At 43.3% G+C, this 17,656-nt stretch overlaps 1 protein-coding gene across 1 annotated transcript; it reads right to left on the bottom strand.

Moving 5' to 3' along the window:
* Positions 1 to 384: 384 nt before the first annotated feature.
* Positions 385 to 1,290, bottom strand: Lrrc30 (leucine rich repeat containing 30). Its single transcript, XM_004662667.2, has one exon. The coding sequence runs from the start codon at positions 1,288 to 1,290 to the stop codon at positions 385 to 387; it is 906 nt and encodes a 301-aa protein (XP_004662724.1).
* Between the last annotated feature and the right edge of the window lie 16,366 nt (positions 1,291 to 17,656).

Below are 17,656 nucleotides of genomic sequence, written 5' to 3'. Positions count from 1 at the left end.
AATTGGGTAATGCCAATGCTTTACACGGTACCAGGCACATAGTCCCTATTAATACATGGTTGACTTTGGAATTGTATTGAATTCAGATCTGCTATTCATGTCACCAAAAGCTACATTTCACTGTTAGAGCAGTTCGTTCCTTTTTCGCAAAAGCCAGAGGCTGACTTCAACTGATGCTTAGAACGAGATGAGCATGCTACCTGGGAGACCCTGGAGACAGACAGAGTTAAAAGCAAACATCTCACTTGGACACATGCTTGACAACGATTTAGCAAATGGCAACACAGCTGACAGACACTCAGAGCAAAAGCTTAGACTAGAGAGGTACCCCGGCTGGCAAGAGTGCAGATGGGCAGGCTCTCCACCATGCCTCCGTTGTCCACATCAGTTGTGCTTTTTCTCCTTCAGGAAGCTGGACAGCATCTCCAGACCTCCCTCCACCAGCTCTGGCAGGGGCTTGGATAAAGGGTTACGGGAAATGTGGAGCCCTTTGTCCATAGGATTCCACGCGATCCTGCCCAGTCTACAAAGCAGATAGAGCTCCTCAGGGAGGGTCTGGATGTCGTTGTTATTCAAGTTCAGCAGCTCCAGGCTTGTGACCAGGCAGAGTGACCTTGGGAACGAGTGGATGTTGTTGTTTTCAGCAATGAAGATCTGCAGGTTGGTCAGGCACTGGATGCTCTCGGCGATGTTTTCCAGGCGGTTGGAGCCCACGTGCAGGAAATCCAGCTCCTTCAAGGAGAAAACGCAGATGGGAATGTGAGCAAAATAGTTGTTGCTAAGGTTTAGCTTCCGCAGTCTGGAGAGGTCCGCGAAACTGGCGGGGAGCTGGGACAGGCAGTTGTGCGATAGACTCAGCACCTCCAGGCTTCTGCACAGGCTGAGCTCGGCTGGCACCTCGGCCAGGCAGTTCATGTTGAGGAACAGGACCTTCAGGCTCTGCAGGAGGCTGACTTCTCTGGGTAGACTCTTGAGGCAGTTGCCGCACAAGTTCAGGACCACGATCCGAGTCAGTTTCCCCACCTCAGGAGGGAGAACTCGCAGCTGATTGTGAGACAGGTTGAGTTTCTGGACTTCTGACAAGCCCCACAGAAAGTCTGGGATGTCCGTCATTCCTTTAGTGACCAAGCTGAAACTGACGTGCCTCATACCCCGCTTCAGCAGGGACCGAGGGTCCTTCCCCAAGAGCAGGGTGTCATCCCATGAAGGAAACTTCTGTCTCCTGCCCAAGAGCGGCATCCTTTTGGGGTCCTGGTCTTTAGAGCTGGCCCTTGACCCCTTGGCCCCCATTTGGAATTCCTTTCTTCCTTCAAGGCTTGTAGTTTATTTTGCCCCAGCTGCCAAAACCCAGACTGTGGTGGGCAGGGACAGTGTGGGGTAAAAGCAGAATGTGGGCAGGAGTGCTCAGTGTGGAGAAAGCTGACAAAAAGCCCTGATCAGGCCTTACAGGTGGCCAGAATGGGACACTGGCTGGTATCAGAGATCTGTGTCTGTCCCCAAGGGTAGGTTGAAGTGGCTCTCTCTGAGCAGGCAGGCTGTAATGATATACTTGTTCCCCAGGCTTCCAAACAGAACTGCTCCGCTCCCTCTGAGCACCACCAGGCAGCTGTCACCGTCATTCTGCCTGAGTTTTATTGACCCCGTATGTGCAAACAGGTTACCAGGCGGCTGTGTCTAACTTTACCCTCTCAGCTTTTCTTGGGTGTCACAGTTGGGCAAGATGATCAACAAACCCATCTCGGAAAAGAAACAAAGTGGAAAAGTACAGCAGGCCGTACCAACAGTGGTCTGTCTGTGAGGCGTGACAGCGAGACTGGCCTGGGTGCTGGAGGAAGAGTTAGGTTTCCGGAACTCTGGATCATCAAATGGCATCATGTTGGCCTCTGTAAGTGCCTGGGGCCTTCCGGCAGAGCGTTCCCACTCTGCCTGTCAGAGGTGACAGCAGCGGGTATGGAAGGACTCTGGATCGGCCACTCCTATTTCAGCCAGAGGAGATATAGCCCTTCTATTTCAGTGGGCTTGTGAGTCTGTGTGAGTGACTTTATTATTTATTTATTTGTGTGTGTGTTTGTGTGTGTGTGTGTGTGTGTGTGTGTGTGTGTGTGTATGTGTGTGTGTTGGCAGGGAACACCTGTGCCATGGTATATGTGCAGAAATCAGAGGACAGCTTCAAGTTGTCTGTGCTCTACCTTGTTTTGAGGCAGGGTCTGTGACAACTGCTAACCAACTGCCAGACTGCAAAGGAACATCGGACTACCTGGCTCAGGAGCCTCAGATTCTCCTGGCTCTGCCTCCCATTGTCATAGGCTCCCCTGGGATCACAAACTTAAACGAACCACTTTGCATCTGGCCTTACATGAGTGCTAGGGAATTGAATCCAGGTAGGTGTGCCTTGCAAGCAAGTGGTGGTGTGGTAAGGGCTGATGGGCCCAAATATGTGTGGCTTTTGCTGGCTACGTCCTGACAGGACTAGAGGCGACCTGACCTCACCCAGCCAAGCAGCTCCATCCGGCCCCTGCCTGGAACCTGCTGAGAGGACAGCTTGGGACAGGAGGAGGAGCAGCAGGGCTCTAAGACAGTGAGAGGCCTCTTCTCTCCACTTACCATTAAAAGATCTGACCCCTGTGGAAGGAATCAGCTCCAGGATTCTCAGACAGAGGTACAGGCTTTAGAACTTCTTTCTATGAAGTACAGTATTTTAGCTATCGAAGGGAAAAAATAGTGTGGCTAAGTTTGTACCCTAAGTTTTTGAATTTTTATTTATTTATTTATTTGCAAGCAGGGAGGGAGGGAGAGAGAGAGTAAGAGAGAGAAAGCACAAGAGAACACAAAAGAAGAATGGGTATCCCAGGGTCTCTAGCCACTGCAAACAAACTCCAGACATATATGCCACATATGTATCTGGCCCTACACAAGTATTGGGCAAACAAACCCCAGCCATTAGGCTTTGCAATCTCTCCAGTCCATGTACCCTGTGCTTTTGGAGCAGACTATGTCTTAACTATCTAAAGTTCATGGAGCAATACACAATTAATAGACTTCCTCTTTCCTTCCCTGAGCAGGAGCATGAGACACTACACTGAGTGCATCAGCACACTCCCCAGAGCTGGGGAGACTTGAGAGAGGCTGAGAGGGAATCAGGTAGCTCTTTTAAGCAGTTAAGGTGACCCCTGAAAGTAAAAAGACACTTGTTAGGAATCAAAGGATGATCTGACTTCTTGCCTCTTGCCTGGTTCCCTACACCTATTTTTCCACAAACAACCTGGGAGGGAAGTCTTTTCTAGGATTTAAATCTAGCCCCAACAATATAGTTGGTCAAAGTTCAGCCCCAGAATTTGGTGTCATGGCTAACCTCTTCCTGAGACAGCCCTTAGCCCAAACCAGCTGTCTCTCAGTTGAGTTGAGGCAAAAGGTAGGGTCCACCACCACGAGGTTACAAATACATTTACAAGGGGAGAACAAACTCTTTGAGCTCTCTGGCCACCTGTGAACCTCCAGCTGCTGGTGAGTTTCCCCTTGACTTGGTCCAGGTCCAGCCTGGCCCAGCTGGGGGGAAAGCCCCCTAGCCCTTACTCTCCATATGGGCTGTTTACCCCCTCCAGCTCCCCACATGGCAGGAGCTTCTTGAGCTTTCTTTTCTCTCTTTTCTTTCCACAGTTTTCCCAGGCCCTCCAAAGGTGAGTCTTTCCTTGATTCCATACTTCTCTCAATAAATATAATAATTTATTGTCATTCTCCGTCTTTTTTTTTATTCAATTCTTTGATTAAAAGTAGACATGGACCTAGGCTTTAGGGTTCAAGGACAGCTTTCTTCTTTATGATGATTCTCTCATTTCTCATAGTACATTGTTCCAATACATATTTTTGAACATGTCTTGATAATCAACATTTATTAAATGTTAACAATGTATAGGGTGGGAACCCAAATTATCTCTATTTTTCAGATACAGAAACAGAAAAGTGAAGTTACTTAAATACAATCAACCCACCTGTTCAAGGTCAAGTGGAGAGATAATGATAGAACTAGGATTCAAACCCAGTTAGCCCAGCTCTGTAGCCCAGCTGGAAACCACACAGTCTCCACACTTAACCCTGTAGAGACATAATTAGTGTGGAAAGGATGTGAATGCTTGTTTTCAAGTGGTACCAAGTAGGGCTCGAGGGAATGTAGATATATAGTGGACTAGGGAACACTGGGGTGTAGCTTAGTTGGTAGAGTGCTTGCTTAGCATACATTAAGCCCTGGGTTAGATTGCCAGCAATGCATATAACTGGGTGAGGTGGTACACTCCTGTAACCCCAGCACTTGGGAGCTGGAAGCAGAGGTTTGGAAGTTCAAGATGACCTAAGGCTCCATAACAAGTTAGAGATAGCCTGGGCTATAAGAGACTGTCTTAAAAATATTGACTCTGGGCTGGAGAGATGGCTTAGTGGTTAAGCGCTTGCCTATGAAACCTAAGGACCCTGGTTTCAGGCTTGATTCCCCAGGATCCACGATAGCCAGATGCACAAGGTGGCACATGCATTTGGAGTTTGTTTGCAGTGGCTAGAGGCCCTGGCATGCCCAATCTCTCTCTCTCAAATAAATAAATAAAAAATTTAAAAAAATTAGTAGCTGGGTGTGGTGGCACATGCCTTTAATCCCAGCACTTGGGAGGCAGAGGTAGGAGGATCGCCATAAGTTGAAGGCCACCCCGAGATGACAGAGTTAATTCCAGGTCAGCCTGGACCAAGGTGAGACCCTACCTCGAAAAACAAACAAACAAAAAATTTTAAAAAATATTGACCCTATAACTGCATGCATAGAAATAACATAATTCAACATTAATCCTGTTCATTCTATACCAGTATAACCAGGAAGTACAAAGGTTAAAAGATCATTCCAGGAACCCTTACAGTACTAGATTTAACCTCTTTCCCAAATATCTCAGTCTTTCTCTAGGAAGCTAGGCTCCAAGTCCAAAGGGTTTGACAACCTCTCAAAATAGTGTCATTAGCTGGGAACCAAGTGTTCAAATGCATAAACCTGTAGGGCATATTTCAGATTCAGATGACAGCACCATTTTAACCCTTCTCTGACAAAAGCATATAAGATCCAAGAAAACTGTCAATTTAATAACTTTGGCATTGGCTTTGGGTAATAAATAGTAAGAGAGCATTATGCTGGCTTTAAGAATCTCTATGTAGCCCACACATTTCCAAAGAAGATTTTTCAAGGCTCTGGCTGGATTTCAGTTTTGAATAATCCATACAATAAAGCAAGTTTTTGAAATGCCAAGGCATGGTACATAATGTGTTTATGCTTAAAAATGTAAGGAAATTATAAAATAATTGAGATGTCTTGAATGTGCCCTACATTTTTACTGCATTCTCTATAGTCCTAACTTATGAAAAATGAACATTGAATTTTTATTTATTTATTTGAGAGAGAGAAAGAGGAAAAGAGAGAGAGCGAGAAAGAGGGAGAGAAAGAATGGGCAGTCTAGGGCCTCCACTGCAAACAAACTCTAGACTCATGTGCCCCCTTGTGCATCTGGCTTACATGGGTCCTGGAGAATCAAACCAGGATCCTTTGGCTTTCTAGGCAAACACTTTTACCGCTAAGCCATCTCTCCAGCCCAACACTGAATGTTTAATCCAAAGTCAAATTAAACTGCAATGATGAGATTATAAAATCATAGTTTAGAAAACATCTGAATCTACTCCTGAGTTGGTTAAGCTCTGTTGTCAACTTGGTCAGATCAGGAATTAAGTAAGAGACATGCCTCTTGGCTGGTTGTGTAAGGGTGTTCCCAGGAAGGATTAAAGGAAGAAAGAAGCCCTTCCTCCACAGTGGGCTGAGCTTCTGGTGGTGGGTTGTATATAAAGAAGCACTGGGACAGCCCATGACCACCTTTTCTGCTAATGATGCCCTGGTTTCAGCTATCCTTTGTGGACACTGGAACCCAGTTTCATTAGCCTTCTGATGTGGACTAATGACCATGTCTCCTCCAGATTGGGACTGCTGAGGAATCCGGTTTTGTGGGCTAAATAGCTACTAGATTCCTCAGTGCTAAACCTTGCAGACAGCTAATGTTGGACTACCTAGTTCATATCCTGTAAGTTAAAATCAAATAAATCCCCTTTAGAATACATATTCATTTTGTTGGTCCCGTTCCTCTAGAAAATACTGATACAACTCTCAAACTAAAAGCGACAGAATAGCTATTAAAAGCAATTCTTTTAAAGTATATATACTGGCATAGTCCCATTATCCCAACCCTCACATGGCTGAGGTAGCAGAGCATGAGCAACATAGTGAGACTGTGTGTATGTATACACACACACACACACACACACACACACACACACACACATATATATATATATATATATATATATATATATATACATAAAATTATTCTCACGACTGCTTTTTAGCTATGTCTACATGACATGTCTATTAATTTCAGGAGAAAGAAATAAGTATGTTTAAGTAGTTTTTAGATACAATCTCTTGACTAGCAATGTTAAATATAGATACTAATTACATAAAATACATAATTTTAAATATTTAAATTTGGATCTTTCCTTTATGCATATCTATTTCAATCTGTCATTTTTTTTAAGTTTATTTATTTATCTGCAATCAGAGAGAGAGAGAGACAGAGAGGAGAGAGGTAGAAACACAGACAGAACGGGCATGCCAGGGCCTCTACCTGCTGCAAGTATACTCCAGAATCATGTGTGAATTTTGCATCTGGCTTTACATTGGTACTGAAGAATCAAACCCAGGTCATTGGGCTTTGCAGGCAGACACATTTATTGCTGAGCCATCTCTCCATCCCACAATCTGTTCTTTTTTAAAATTATTTTCATTGGGTTGGAGAAATGGCTTAGTGGTTTAGACCTGCAAAGCCTAAGGATTTATGTTGAACTCTCCAAGTCCCACAAAAGCCAGACACACAGTTTCACAAGAGCACAAGGTTGTACATGCACACAGTGAGGCACACATGTCAAGTTCAATTACAGTAGCTGGAGACGTTAGCATGGCAATTCTCTCTCTCTCTCTCTCTCTCTCTCTCTCTCTCTCTCTCTCTCTCTGTTTCTTTCTCTTTCTGACTCTCCGACTTTCACATAGAAATATGCAGTCTGTTGGACTTGCCTCTAAAATATTATTTTTATTCACTTATTTACAGAGAGAGCTAGAGAGAAGAGATACAGACAGAGAGAATGTGTGTCCCAGCCACTGCAAACAAATTCCATATGCGTGTGCCACTTTTTGCATATGGTTTTAAATGGGTACCGGGGAATCAAACCTAGGTTGTTAGGTTTTGCAGGCAAGTGCCTTAAGCAGTGTGTCATCTCTCTAGCCCTCAACTTATTATTTAAAACCACTTTTAATCAGTCTGACCCCAGTGCTATGGTTGGGATGTGGTTTGTTTCCCAAGGTCCATGTGTTGTTAGAATCTTGGTCACCTGAGGGGAGTATTGGGAGGTGGTATGGAGCCTTTAAGCCAGGAACCTGAGACAATTGAGGCACTGCCCAGAGGAAGGATTAAGGTAGTTCTCACTGTCCTAGAAGCCTGAGCCCAGTGTTCCCTAGCTCTCTTGTGTCCTGCTTCTTGTGTGATCGTGCATTGCTACATGCTGTCCCACCACTATCATTCACCACGATGTGACACCTCATCAGAATGGACCTGACACAGGCACCTTGCCCTAAACCTCCAAATCTGTGAGCTAACTAAACCTCTGTTCTCCATAAGTAAGCAACCTGCCTCAGGTAATTCCTTATGGTAATAAAAAACTGATCAATACACACAGTGGTCAAGGCAGCAGCTTCTGGAGTTAATGCTTATCGAGGAATACAGTCTAACATATGCAAGAGTCAAGGGACATGCAACATGGGACAAGAAAAGGGGGAAACAAGTGGTGTGTTGTCACTGGAATCTTCTTGGCACCAAGCATAGCCTAGTGCCAAATTTATAGACATCTGCAGATACAGACTAGTAAACCACTACGTCTCAGAACGTCCTGTGGATAAGCTTCTATAAAACATATGTGTTGGTAAGATTTGAGGCATGATACAGAATTTCTTAACACATGGTTATGAATGGTATATGGCCCATAGTATAGTGATGGCAGTTAGGATGTCCATACAAAATAATTGTTCCAGAAATAGTAGCGATTATGCACAGGTGGTCTCCAGCCACACCCACACACATGGCTCTTGAGTCATTCAAGAGTCATTATGTGTCTCACGATATTCTTCACAACACATTACACTCAAATTCATCACCTCTTCCCTGGAACAACCTTACTTTTCTAGAGAATAATTTCATGGACAGGCTCTCTCAGAGTGGCCTCGAATTCATGGTGATCTTCCTACCTCTGCCTCCTGAGCGCTGGGATTAAAGGCGTGTGCCACCACGCACGGCTGGAACTGCTTTTTTCTGTAAGTCCAAGGACCTTTTCCAGGTTTGGAACCATCCATCCCCCTTTGTGTTTGCTAGTCATTGGTCATTCATCTCCCATTAGCTGTCTGCCCAATTAAATTGTACAGTCTTCCTCTATCTTTGGAGCTCTGGTATAATTCTGCGGACACAGTAGGTGCTGAATAAATAATTAAAATATCATAGCTTCATTTACACACACACACACACACACACACACACACACACACACACACACTGTGCCAGCATCGCTGAGGCAGCAACTGGCCCCCTTCCACATGCCTTGGGGCTCCATGGCAGTCCTTTTGTTCATGCTAGTCATTACATCCACATGGCTATCGTTGTGTATAATTCCACAAAAGATGCAGGTCACCTCCTCAGGGAAGCCTTTCCTGACCACCTACCTTCCTCCAGGTCCTGCTGGGTATCATTCTTCACTACCCATACCACCTTGGACTGACCTTTATCTTAACTCCTACCACCAGTGGCAGAGATCAGCCAGATCAGTTTTCACCCTCAGGGAACATGTAGAATTGCTGCTGCAGGTATTTTGGGGTTTTTTTCTAATGCAGAAGGCCCTAGACTTGATTCACAGTGCTGAAAAATAAATAAATAAATAAATGAAGAAATAAATAAATAAGCAAATAACTTTAAAAAGAATTTTGATTACAAGTCAGGAGAATAATCAGATACCAAATCAGCATTTCATACATTGCTTATTTTGGAAAGCAAGGTCATGAATTTAAGAACAATGAGATTTTATGTCCAATTCTTAGACCAAAGCACAGAGCTTTACAAAGATCCAACTCTCCTTTTAAGAAGTTACAAATTAGTGTGACATTTTAGCATATAACTGATGAGTGCTTAAAAAAGTAAAAAGTGCTTTTTAAAAACAAGCAGAGTCCACATTCAGTTGAGTGAACAATAGGTCTCTTTGAGATTTAATCCTCTCTGGAGCTTAAAATATGCAGAGTAGCTGGGGGCGTGGTGGTGCACGCCTTTAATCCCAGCACTTGAGAGGCAGAGGTAGGAGGATCACCATGAATTCAAGGCCACCCTGAAACTACGCAGTGAATTCCAGGTCAGCCTGGGCTAGGGTGAGACCCTGCCTCGAAAAACCAAGAAAAAAAAAGAAAAAGAAAAAAGCAGAGTGTAGCCAGGTGTGATGGCTCTTGCCTTTAATCCCAACACATAGCAGACTGAGGTAGGAGAACTTGCCATGAGTTTGAGGCCAGTCTGAGCTACAAAGTGAGTTCCAGGTCACCCTGGGCTAGAGTGAGACCCTGTCTCAAAAGTATTTTTAAAAATTCATGGTGTTTCTGTTACTAATGCATTTCATAACTAATAAATTTGAATCTCTTTTTCAATAATTTATTTATGAGAGAGAGAGAAAAAATGAAATATGGGCACACCAGTACCTCTTGCCACTGCAAACGAACTGCAGACACATGTGCCTTTTTGTACATTTGGTTTTAGATGGGTACTGGGGAATCAAACCCAGGATGTCAGGTTTTGCAAGAAAGTGTCTTTAACCACTGAGCAATCTCTCCAGCCCAGGAATCTCTTTTTAAAATATTTTTATTTATTTGCAAGGAGAAAGAGAGACAGAGAGAATGAATATGGATGTGGCAGGGCTTCCTGCCACTGCAAAGAAACTCCATATGCATGTGCCACTTTGCACATCTGCCTTTACATGGATACTAGGGAATCAAACTCAGGCTGTGGGGTTTTGCAAGGCAGTGCTGTTAGCCAGCGAGCCATCTTTCCAGCTCCAGAATCTCTCTTTACAATTATTGCTTTCTTTCAGATTTGGTCTGAGTGGTGTTTTCAGAGGAAGTTACTCTCTGTGGAGACAGTGGAGGAGAACAGAAGTGGTGAGGCCTTAGAAACTTGGGACCCCAAGTGCAGCCTCACATCCTTGGTAAAGGATTGCACTTTGCCCTAGGAGAGGAGGTACTATGGCTGTTGGGCTACATGGATACACTATGCCCAGCAACATGCACTCTAGATATTTCTGTTATGGCCACATATTAATGCCGTTCTCACTTTGGGCTAGAGAAGCTTCTCTTTGAAGTTGTTGGTGACTACTTGAGAGACTCAAAACTCTTCAATATGCTGAGAAGTGACAGCACTGAGACATTTCTATCACACCTTCAAAGGCTCAAGGGACCATTGCAGAAGGGGTGGAAGAAAGAATGTAAGAGCTGAAAGGATGGGAGGAGTGCTTAAGAATGCTATCTTCTAGAACCAAAGTGATGGTGACAGTCATGACCTCTAGGCAGTTGTTGCTATCTACAAAAGACCTGCATTATAGGAGGGAAAAACATAATGACACCAAAACTGAAGAGGGATTAGTTGGAAAGCAGAAGGTCCTCAGTTGAGGGGACATAGGAGAGGAGATGAAAGAGCGTGCTGAGAGATTATGATCATGGCACATTGTGTATGTACACATGGAAGTTGTCAATAAAAAAAGGTAGAAAAAAGTTGGGTTTTGGAATCAGAGAGCTTGGTAGAAATTATTGACCTTCCCACTTTCTACTTGTGAACTTAAACCAATTACTTAACATTTCTGATAGACTCTTCTGAGGGACATGGGTACAATAACAACTTGAAATTGCTATGAAATCTAGAAGAGGAAAAGCAGACTAACTACTTAGCAAGAGTTGGTCTCGGTGGGTAGTAGAGTAGCTGCTAAATATTGATGGTGAAGTGTTGCTACTGTTCTACCAGCTGTCTGACTTTATGCATGGTTTCTCAGTTTGCTTGGGGAATTAGAAATAGAATATGTGCAGCACTGGTCCAAGGTTGGTGGGTCTGTAAATGACAGCTGGCCTCCTCCTCGCCATCCTGAGCATCGCTGTTCTGGTGGCCATACGTTTTTATGATCATACATTAACTGAAAACAAAGTAATAAAGGTGGCTTTGACTTCAAAACATCAGTAGAAATGACTGCAATTATATAACTTATGTATGCCTATGTGTGAGAGCCTAAGGAAACAAAATGGAAAAAAAAAATAGAAACAGGTTGATTTGGGTACCCTGCATAAGGATGAAGTTTTAAAATTTTTCTTTGAGCCTTACTCATGATATTATTGTGTGAAATCATAAGGCTTGAACTTGTCTTAAATTGTAAAAATAGTGAAATGAATCCCCCACCTACCCTTCAGCTACCTTCAGTGAATAATATTTTTAACTATAAAGCAAAATTCATGCCGGCACTGCTGTTAATTACAATAACTGTCATGAACGAATAAGGTAATCAAATTGACCTGGAATCAGCAGGTGAGGCATGTGGAAAAATAAATAAATAAATAAAAGGACCAACTAGAAATTTCTAGTTAGCTCGTACTAATCGGGAGAAACCTGAGATGAGTCTAAAAAGCCTTTATTCAATCAACATGCATTTAAGAAGCATTTCCTGTGGCTCGCCAGGCACGAGTCCTGGGAGCGATGACAGAGGGCCAACAGGGAAACGGCAAAATGAGGAGCAAGGCGACCTCCTTGACGAATTACACTGTAAGCCTAAACATATCATTTCATTTGTGATGAATAGGAATATGCGCAAGTTGTGTTAGGAGCAGACAGGAGAAAGCAGCCCAGCCTGAAGAGGACAATGCAGAAGGATTCAAGACTGGGGAGGAGAAAAGGAGATGATTGACACTCCATGTATAGCAGAACTGCCAAGATGCTGGGAAATCTGGAGAATAGGATGCAGTCAGGGAGCAAGAGAGGCAGGAGATGAGCCAACACTGTCAAGAGGTTCAATCTGGTGGAAAAGATATTGAAAATGTGGTCCATCTGAGTCAGTGTTCTCTAACTAGATCATCTGCAAGGTTTCTTCAACTTGAGCTAGACAATTGGTTGGCTTCATGCAAGGATGACTCTGATCAACTTAAGTTTGAAACGTTTCATTGGTCTGGCTTCATACTTTTAGAAAATTTATAGTTTTGGTTACTATTGTCCAGGAATTTGATGACTATGATTTATGCATTGGCAAAATTTAATAAATTAAAATCGCTGTGGAATTCAAATATCTTCTTTTTATGCTTGCATTGGTGTAAGCATGCGGACACATGTGTGGGTGTGTGTGAGTGCATGTTGAGAGTTTGCATGTAGAAGCCAGAGAGTAACATCAGATGTCTCCCTTGGTAATTTGCCTCTTTATTTAAAAAAATGTATATTTCTATTTATTTATTTGCAAGCAGAGAGAGAGACACAGACAGGCAGAGACAAGCAGACAGACAGAATGTACACACCAGGGCAGTTAGTTGCTGCAAATGAACTCTAGATGCATGCACCTCTTGGTGCATCTGACTTTATGTGGACTGGGGAATCAAGCTTGGGTCATTAGGTTTTGAAGTCAAGCTCCTTAACAACTGAGCGATCTTTCAACCTCAATTTATTTATTTATTTATTTATTTATTTTTAAATTTTTTATTTATTTATTTGAGAGCAACAGACAGAGAGAGAAAGACAGATAGAGGGAGAGAGAGAGAATGGGCGCGCCAGGGCTTCCAGCCACTGCAAACGAACTCCAGACGCGTGCGCCCCCTTGTGCATCTGGCTAATGTGGGACCTGGGGAACCGAGCCTTGAACCGGGGTTCTTAGGCTTCACAGGCAAGCACTTAACTGCTAAGCCATCTCTCCAGCCCCTCAATTTATTTTTTGTTATTATTGTTATTGATTTTTAAGGTATGATCTTATTATAGCTCAGGCTGTCCTATAATTCACTGATTCACTATGTAGTTACAGACTGGCCTTGAACTTACAGCAATCTCCTAGCTTTGCCTCCTGAGTGCAAGGATTAAAGGCATGAGTCACCATGCCTTGCCTCTTTATGTTACTGAGGCATGGTCTCTCATTTGAGGCCAGAGCTTACTGATTCAGCTAGTCTAGTTAGCCAGCCTGTCCCTTCTCTACCTCTCCAGTGCTGTGATTGCAGGCAGCTGCCGCACCCATCCAACATTTAAATGGTTTCTAGGTATCTGAACTCCAGTTCTTGTACTTAAGCTGCAAGTGCTTCATTGGCTGAGCCATCTTTTTGGTTCCAAAATATCTTCTTACTAATAATTAAAGGAGAATTTTAAAAAACATAAAAGGAGCCTGGAGAAATGGCTTCTCAGTTAAGGCATTTGCTTGTAAGCCCTAAGACCTGGGTTCTATTCCCCAGTATCCATGTAAAGCCAGATGCACAGTGGCACATATATTTGGAGTTTATTTGCAGTGATTATAGACCCTTCTCTCTCTCTACTTGAAAATAAATAAATAAAATTATTAATAAAAAGATGTCATGATGAAGTACTGAAAAGCATTTTGAATTTGTTTAGTCATTATTTCTCATTAAGTAAGCTTTATTTCCACATAAACACACTTTTAGTTTGTATCCTCATCTCTTGCTCTCATCTTCTGCCAACTCTATTTAAGCACATTGACCATTTTTTCCAACAAATGAGACTGGATCCTGTACCATGGCCATGCTCTGCTGCTGTGCCCGCTGGCTGGGCTAAGCTCCTGAGTGTGTCGCTTGTAACTGATGGGTTCTTGACTGCTCAGTACAGAAGCTGGAAGTATGAGGATAGTTAGCCCAACGTCCCTCCTGGCATCCCATTGAAATTGTAAGTCCAGTAGATCTGACTGCAGGGTAGCAAGGGGTAATTCTTCAAATTTATTCAAGTTCAAATCATACATGGCTAAGAAATCACTGTATTGATCTACATACTTATGAGTGTCCTTGTGTTCAGTTTTAGTTTTCAGATGCCTATGAAAGCTTTAAGTTTTATTATAAGGAAACAAGATACTTTTATTTTGCATAGTTCAATGTGGCTGAAAATCAGGCATCTCATATTTACAGTGTTTTTAAAGTTTCAGATCACAACTAATGAAAACTTTCTGGGAGAGTAAACAAAGCATGCTTTTTTGAAAGGGGAAGGAAAATTAGTCTTTCCTGTGGTTAGTAGCTCTGCAAAAATTGGTATATTTTGGATTCAATTTGTTCTCTAGTTCAGTAAATTGCAGCAGTTTGTGTTGACTTTGATTCTGTTTTCATACATTTTTTTCATATATATTTTTCATATATTTTCCCTCCAAGAAGTGAGCATGCAGTCTGATGTGGTGTTGCACCCACTGTAATCCAGCATTCAGGAGACAAAGGCATGAGGATTGTTAGTTCAATGCCAGCCTGGGCTACATCCGAAGTTCCAAGAAAATCAACAGTGAATAAGGCAAAACAATGTCTTTAGAATTCAATGACCCTCTTTAAAACATACACACATATGTGCGTACACACACCACACACACACACACACACTCAGCTTCAAAAAAACATACTCCCAATTCCTCCCATATTGATTAGTTTAGTACATCAAACTTGGGAAAGAAAAAATTTGGCTTTCTTTTTGTGTTGTTTCAAGACAGAGTCTCACGTGCAGATAGAAATCACTATGTGACCCAGGCTGGCCTCAAACGCTCAGTAATGCTCCTGCCTCAGCATGGTTAAGGTCGAGCAGACTGGGGTAGTGGCGAGATTGGGTCTCAGGAGGTCTTGTCTGGGGCATTTCATTCGTATGCACTCCCGATTATCAAGACCCATCAGTTACAGCTTTCCCTGTAGTGTTGGGGAGCTTGGAAGAGTGCATGTAGGGACCGAGACCTGACAGTGGGGCATAACCTGTCACCAAGGAGTGCCGTGTCCGTGCCCCAGAGTGCACCGGCTGACTGTCAGTGTCGTTCCTGGTGAAACCGAAGGCAAGTGCCCACCTGGGAAGGGACTTGGGTACATTTGCTGATTCTGTTCTTATTCTGTCATTTTCTCTAAGTACCAGGGTATTTTGCTTCAAAATGCAGAACCACTGTTTTAGGAAAAGGGAACAATAACATCCAGGAGGCTAGAGAGATAGCTCAATTAATAAAGTGCTTGCCTTGTGAGTGTTGAGGACCTGAGATACAGCCTCAGAGTCTGCATTTTTCAAAAGGTAGGCATGACGGTACTTACTTGTCATACCAGAGAAGGGGAGGTGGAGACATGATGTAGTGGCTTGATTGAGGTGTCTGCCATAAACTTAGGTGTTCTGAATGCCATGTCCCCAGCTATTGGCAATTCGGGAATTAAGGCTTTCTGGAGGCAGTGTGTTATTGGGATCAAGCCTATGGGCATTATAGCCAGCTTCCTCTTGCCAATGTTTGGCACACTCTCCTGTTGCCGTTGTCCATCTGATGTTGGCTAGGAGGTGATATCCACCTTTTGCTCATGCCATCGTTTTCCTTGCCATCATGGAGCTTCCCTCAAGTCTGTAAGCCAAAATAAGCATTTTTTTCCCCACAAGCTGCTCTTGGTTAGGTGTTTTCTGCCAGCAATGTGAACCTGATTGCAATAGAAGAAGACCCATGGAAGTCACTGGCCAACCTGTCTATTTTACTTGGCAAGTTCCAGGCCAGTAAGAGACCCTGTCTCCAGCCAGGTAAAGTAAGATAAAGGGAGAAGAGGGGAGGGAAGTGAGGGGGAAAGAGAGGGAGTAGGAGATAAAATGAGCAGAGGGAAAGAGAAGGAAGGTAAGGGAAAGGGAAGAAAGGGGAGGGAAAGGAAGGCATGGCAAAGCAAAGGAAGAGAAAGGAAAGCATCATGTTATCTACAAAGTCTGAGCCACACCTTTCCTAGGTAACTTAGAAGAATTTATTTGCTTCATTGGGGACCTGTATTGGGAAACAGAAACATTTACTAGCAAAATTTCAAGAAGTCTGGGAAAGTTCATTCAATATCCAGAGTGCACACCTGCAAGCAAGCTCATTAGACCCTGGGGTATTGCGTTTCCTGGGACTGGGTGCGCTCTTTTATCACTCACACCACAGAATAATCTCCACCTGTCCTTATCAGGTACACATGGAGCTAGGTGTCTCTTACCAACAGTAGTCCATGCCTAATGTGAGTTACTTTCGTTTGTCACCTCCCGTTGTCACTGTCTGTCCCCAAAGGAGTTACATGGACTTTAGTGAAAAGGAGATATGGGCATGAGAGAGTGAAGGCAGATGGGTAGGAGGAGACATCTTACCTATAGATGGGAAAAGCTTTCTTCCACATAACAGCTTTTTTCTTATACTCTGCTTTAAAATATACTGGAGTTCGACTGCAGTGGCTGAGTCTCTGGTACTCCATTTCTCTCTCTGTAAAAATAATAAAATAAAATAAATATAGTGGTGACTTTCAGGGAAGGCCCAATGAGAATGAGGAGTCACATTAAAAAACATGGCCTGTGGGCACCTAGAGAATAGAATTGGCATTGCTTTCGATCACTACCCGCCCCTTCTATTTGTGCCTGTTTGCCACAGAGTCTGTCTTAGCTTTCGATTCCTCTTGTATTCAGTCTCATCCCACTGATGTGAAGGAGATACACTGGCAGATACTATGGTGAGGCAGAAAAGAGAGGGGGTGGAAAACTGAGGGTGCTATTTGAATCTAGAAGGGTCTGCACAGACTTTTACAGTGTGGTGATTTTAAATTAACTAATTTCATAATCCCAGAAGTGGTATTCTACAGGCTGAATAGATTCCACTCCCATCCAGCAGATAGATTAGCCCCAAAGTCACCATAAAGCTCATGTTTAACACTAGTTAAGTAGACATTGAGCCCTGAGCACTTTTCCAAAGAGTAGTGCAGAGAGTAGAAAGGAATGAAGCAGAAAGTAGATGCAGGGCAAGAAAGAGCCAGAGGCAAGAGCTAGAGAGGGAGAGGAATGGAAATGGAGAGAGGGAGATTAAAAAAAATAATAAAGGAAAGGATAGAGAAGACAGAGGGAGGGGAGAGAGAGAGAGCGAGAGAGAGAGAGAGAGGGAGAACATGTGCTTACTGAGGATATGAGCTAGGGGCATTGGGTAGGTGATCATCTTTGAAAACCACTTCAGGAGTATGACAACATTTAGAAACAAGTTGACAGAGCATCATCTTTTTTAGAAGATGATTCAGGAAAGATTATTTCCCAGCAACTCTACAAGCATCCTTTGAAATGGGCTCAACTCAGACAAGTCCCTACATAATGTCCTGCCAAATGTTTCACAACAATCTTATGGAGCCAAGCAAATTATTTTTAACCATTAGACAGTAAAGATGCTCTGAAGTAGGTCATCACAAAGGAAAAACTGTGCACTTCCAACATGTACTCTAAGGTCAGGATCAAACAACCTACCATCAACCATGGGCTACAAGAGGGCCTACACCTATTAAACTCTCGAT

This window comes from Jaculus jaculus, chromosome 2 (assembly GCF_020740685.1).
Source record: "Jaculus jaculus isolate mJacJac1 chromosome 2, mJacJac1.mat.Y.cur, whole genome shotgun sequence".
Lineage (NCBI taxonomy): Eukaryota > Metazoa > Chordata > Mammalia > Rodentia > Dipodidae > Jaculus > Jaculus jaculus.
The sequence above is the reverse complement of the archived record's forward strand: the minus strand, read 5'-3'. Positions and strand labels throughout refer to the sequence as shown.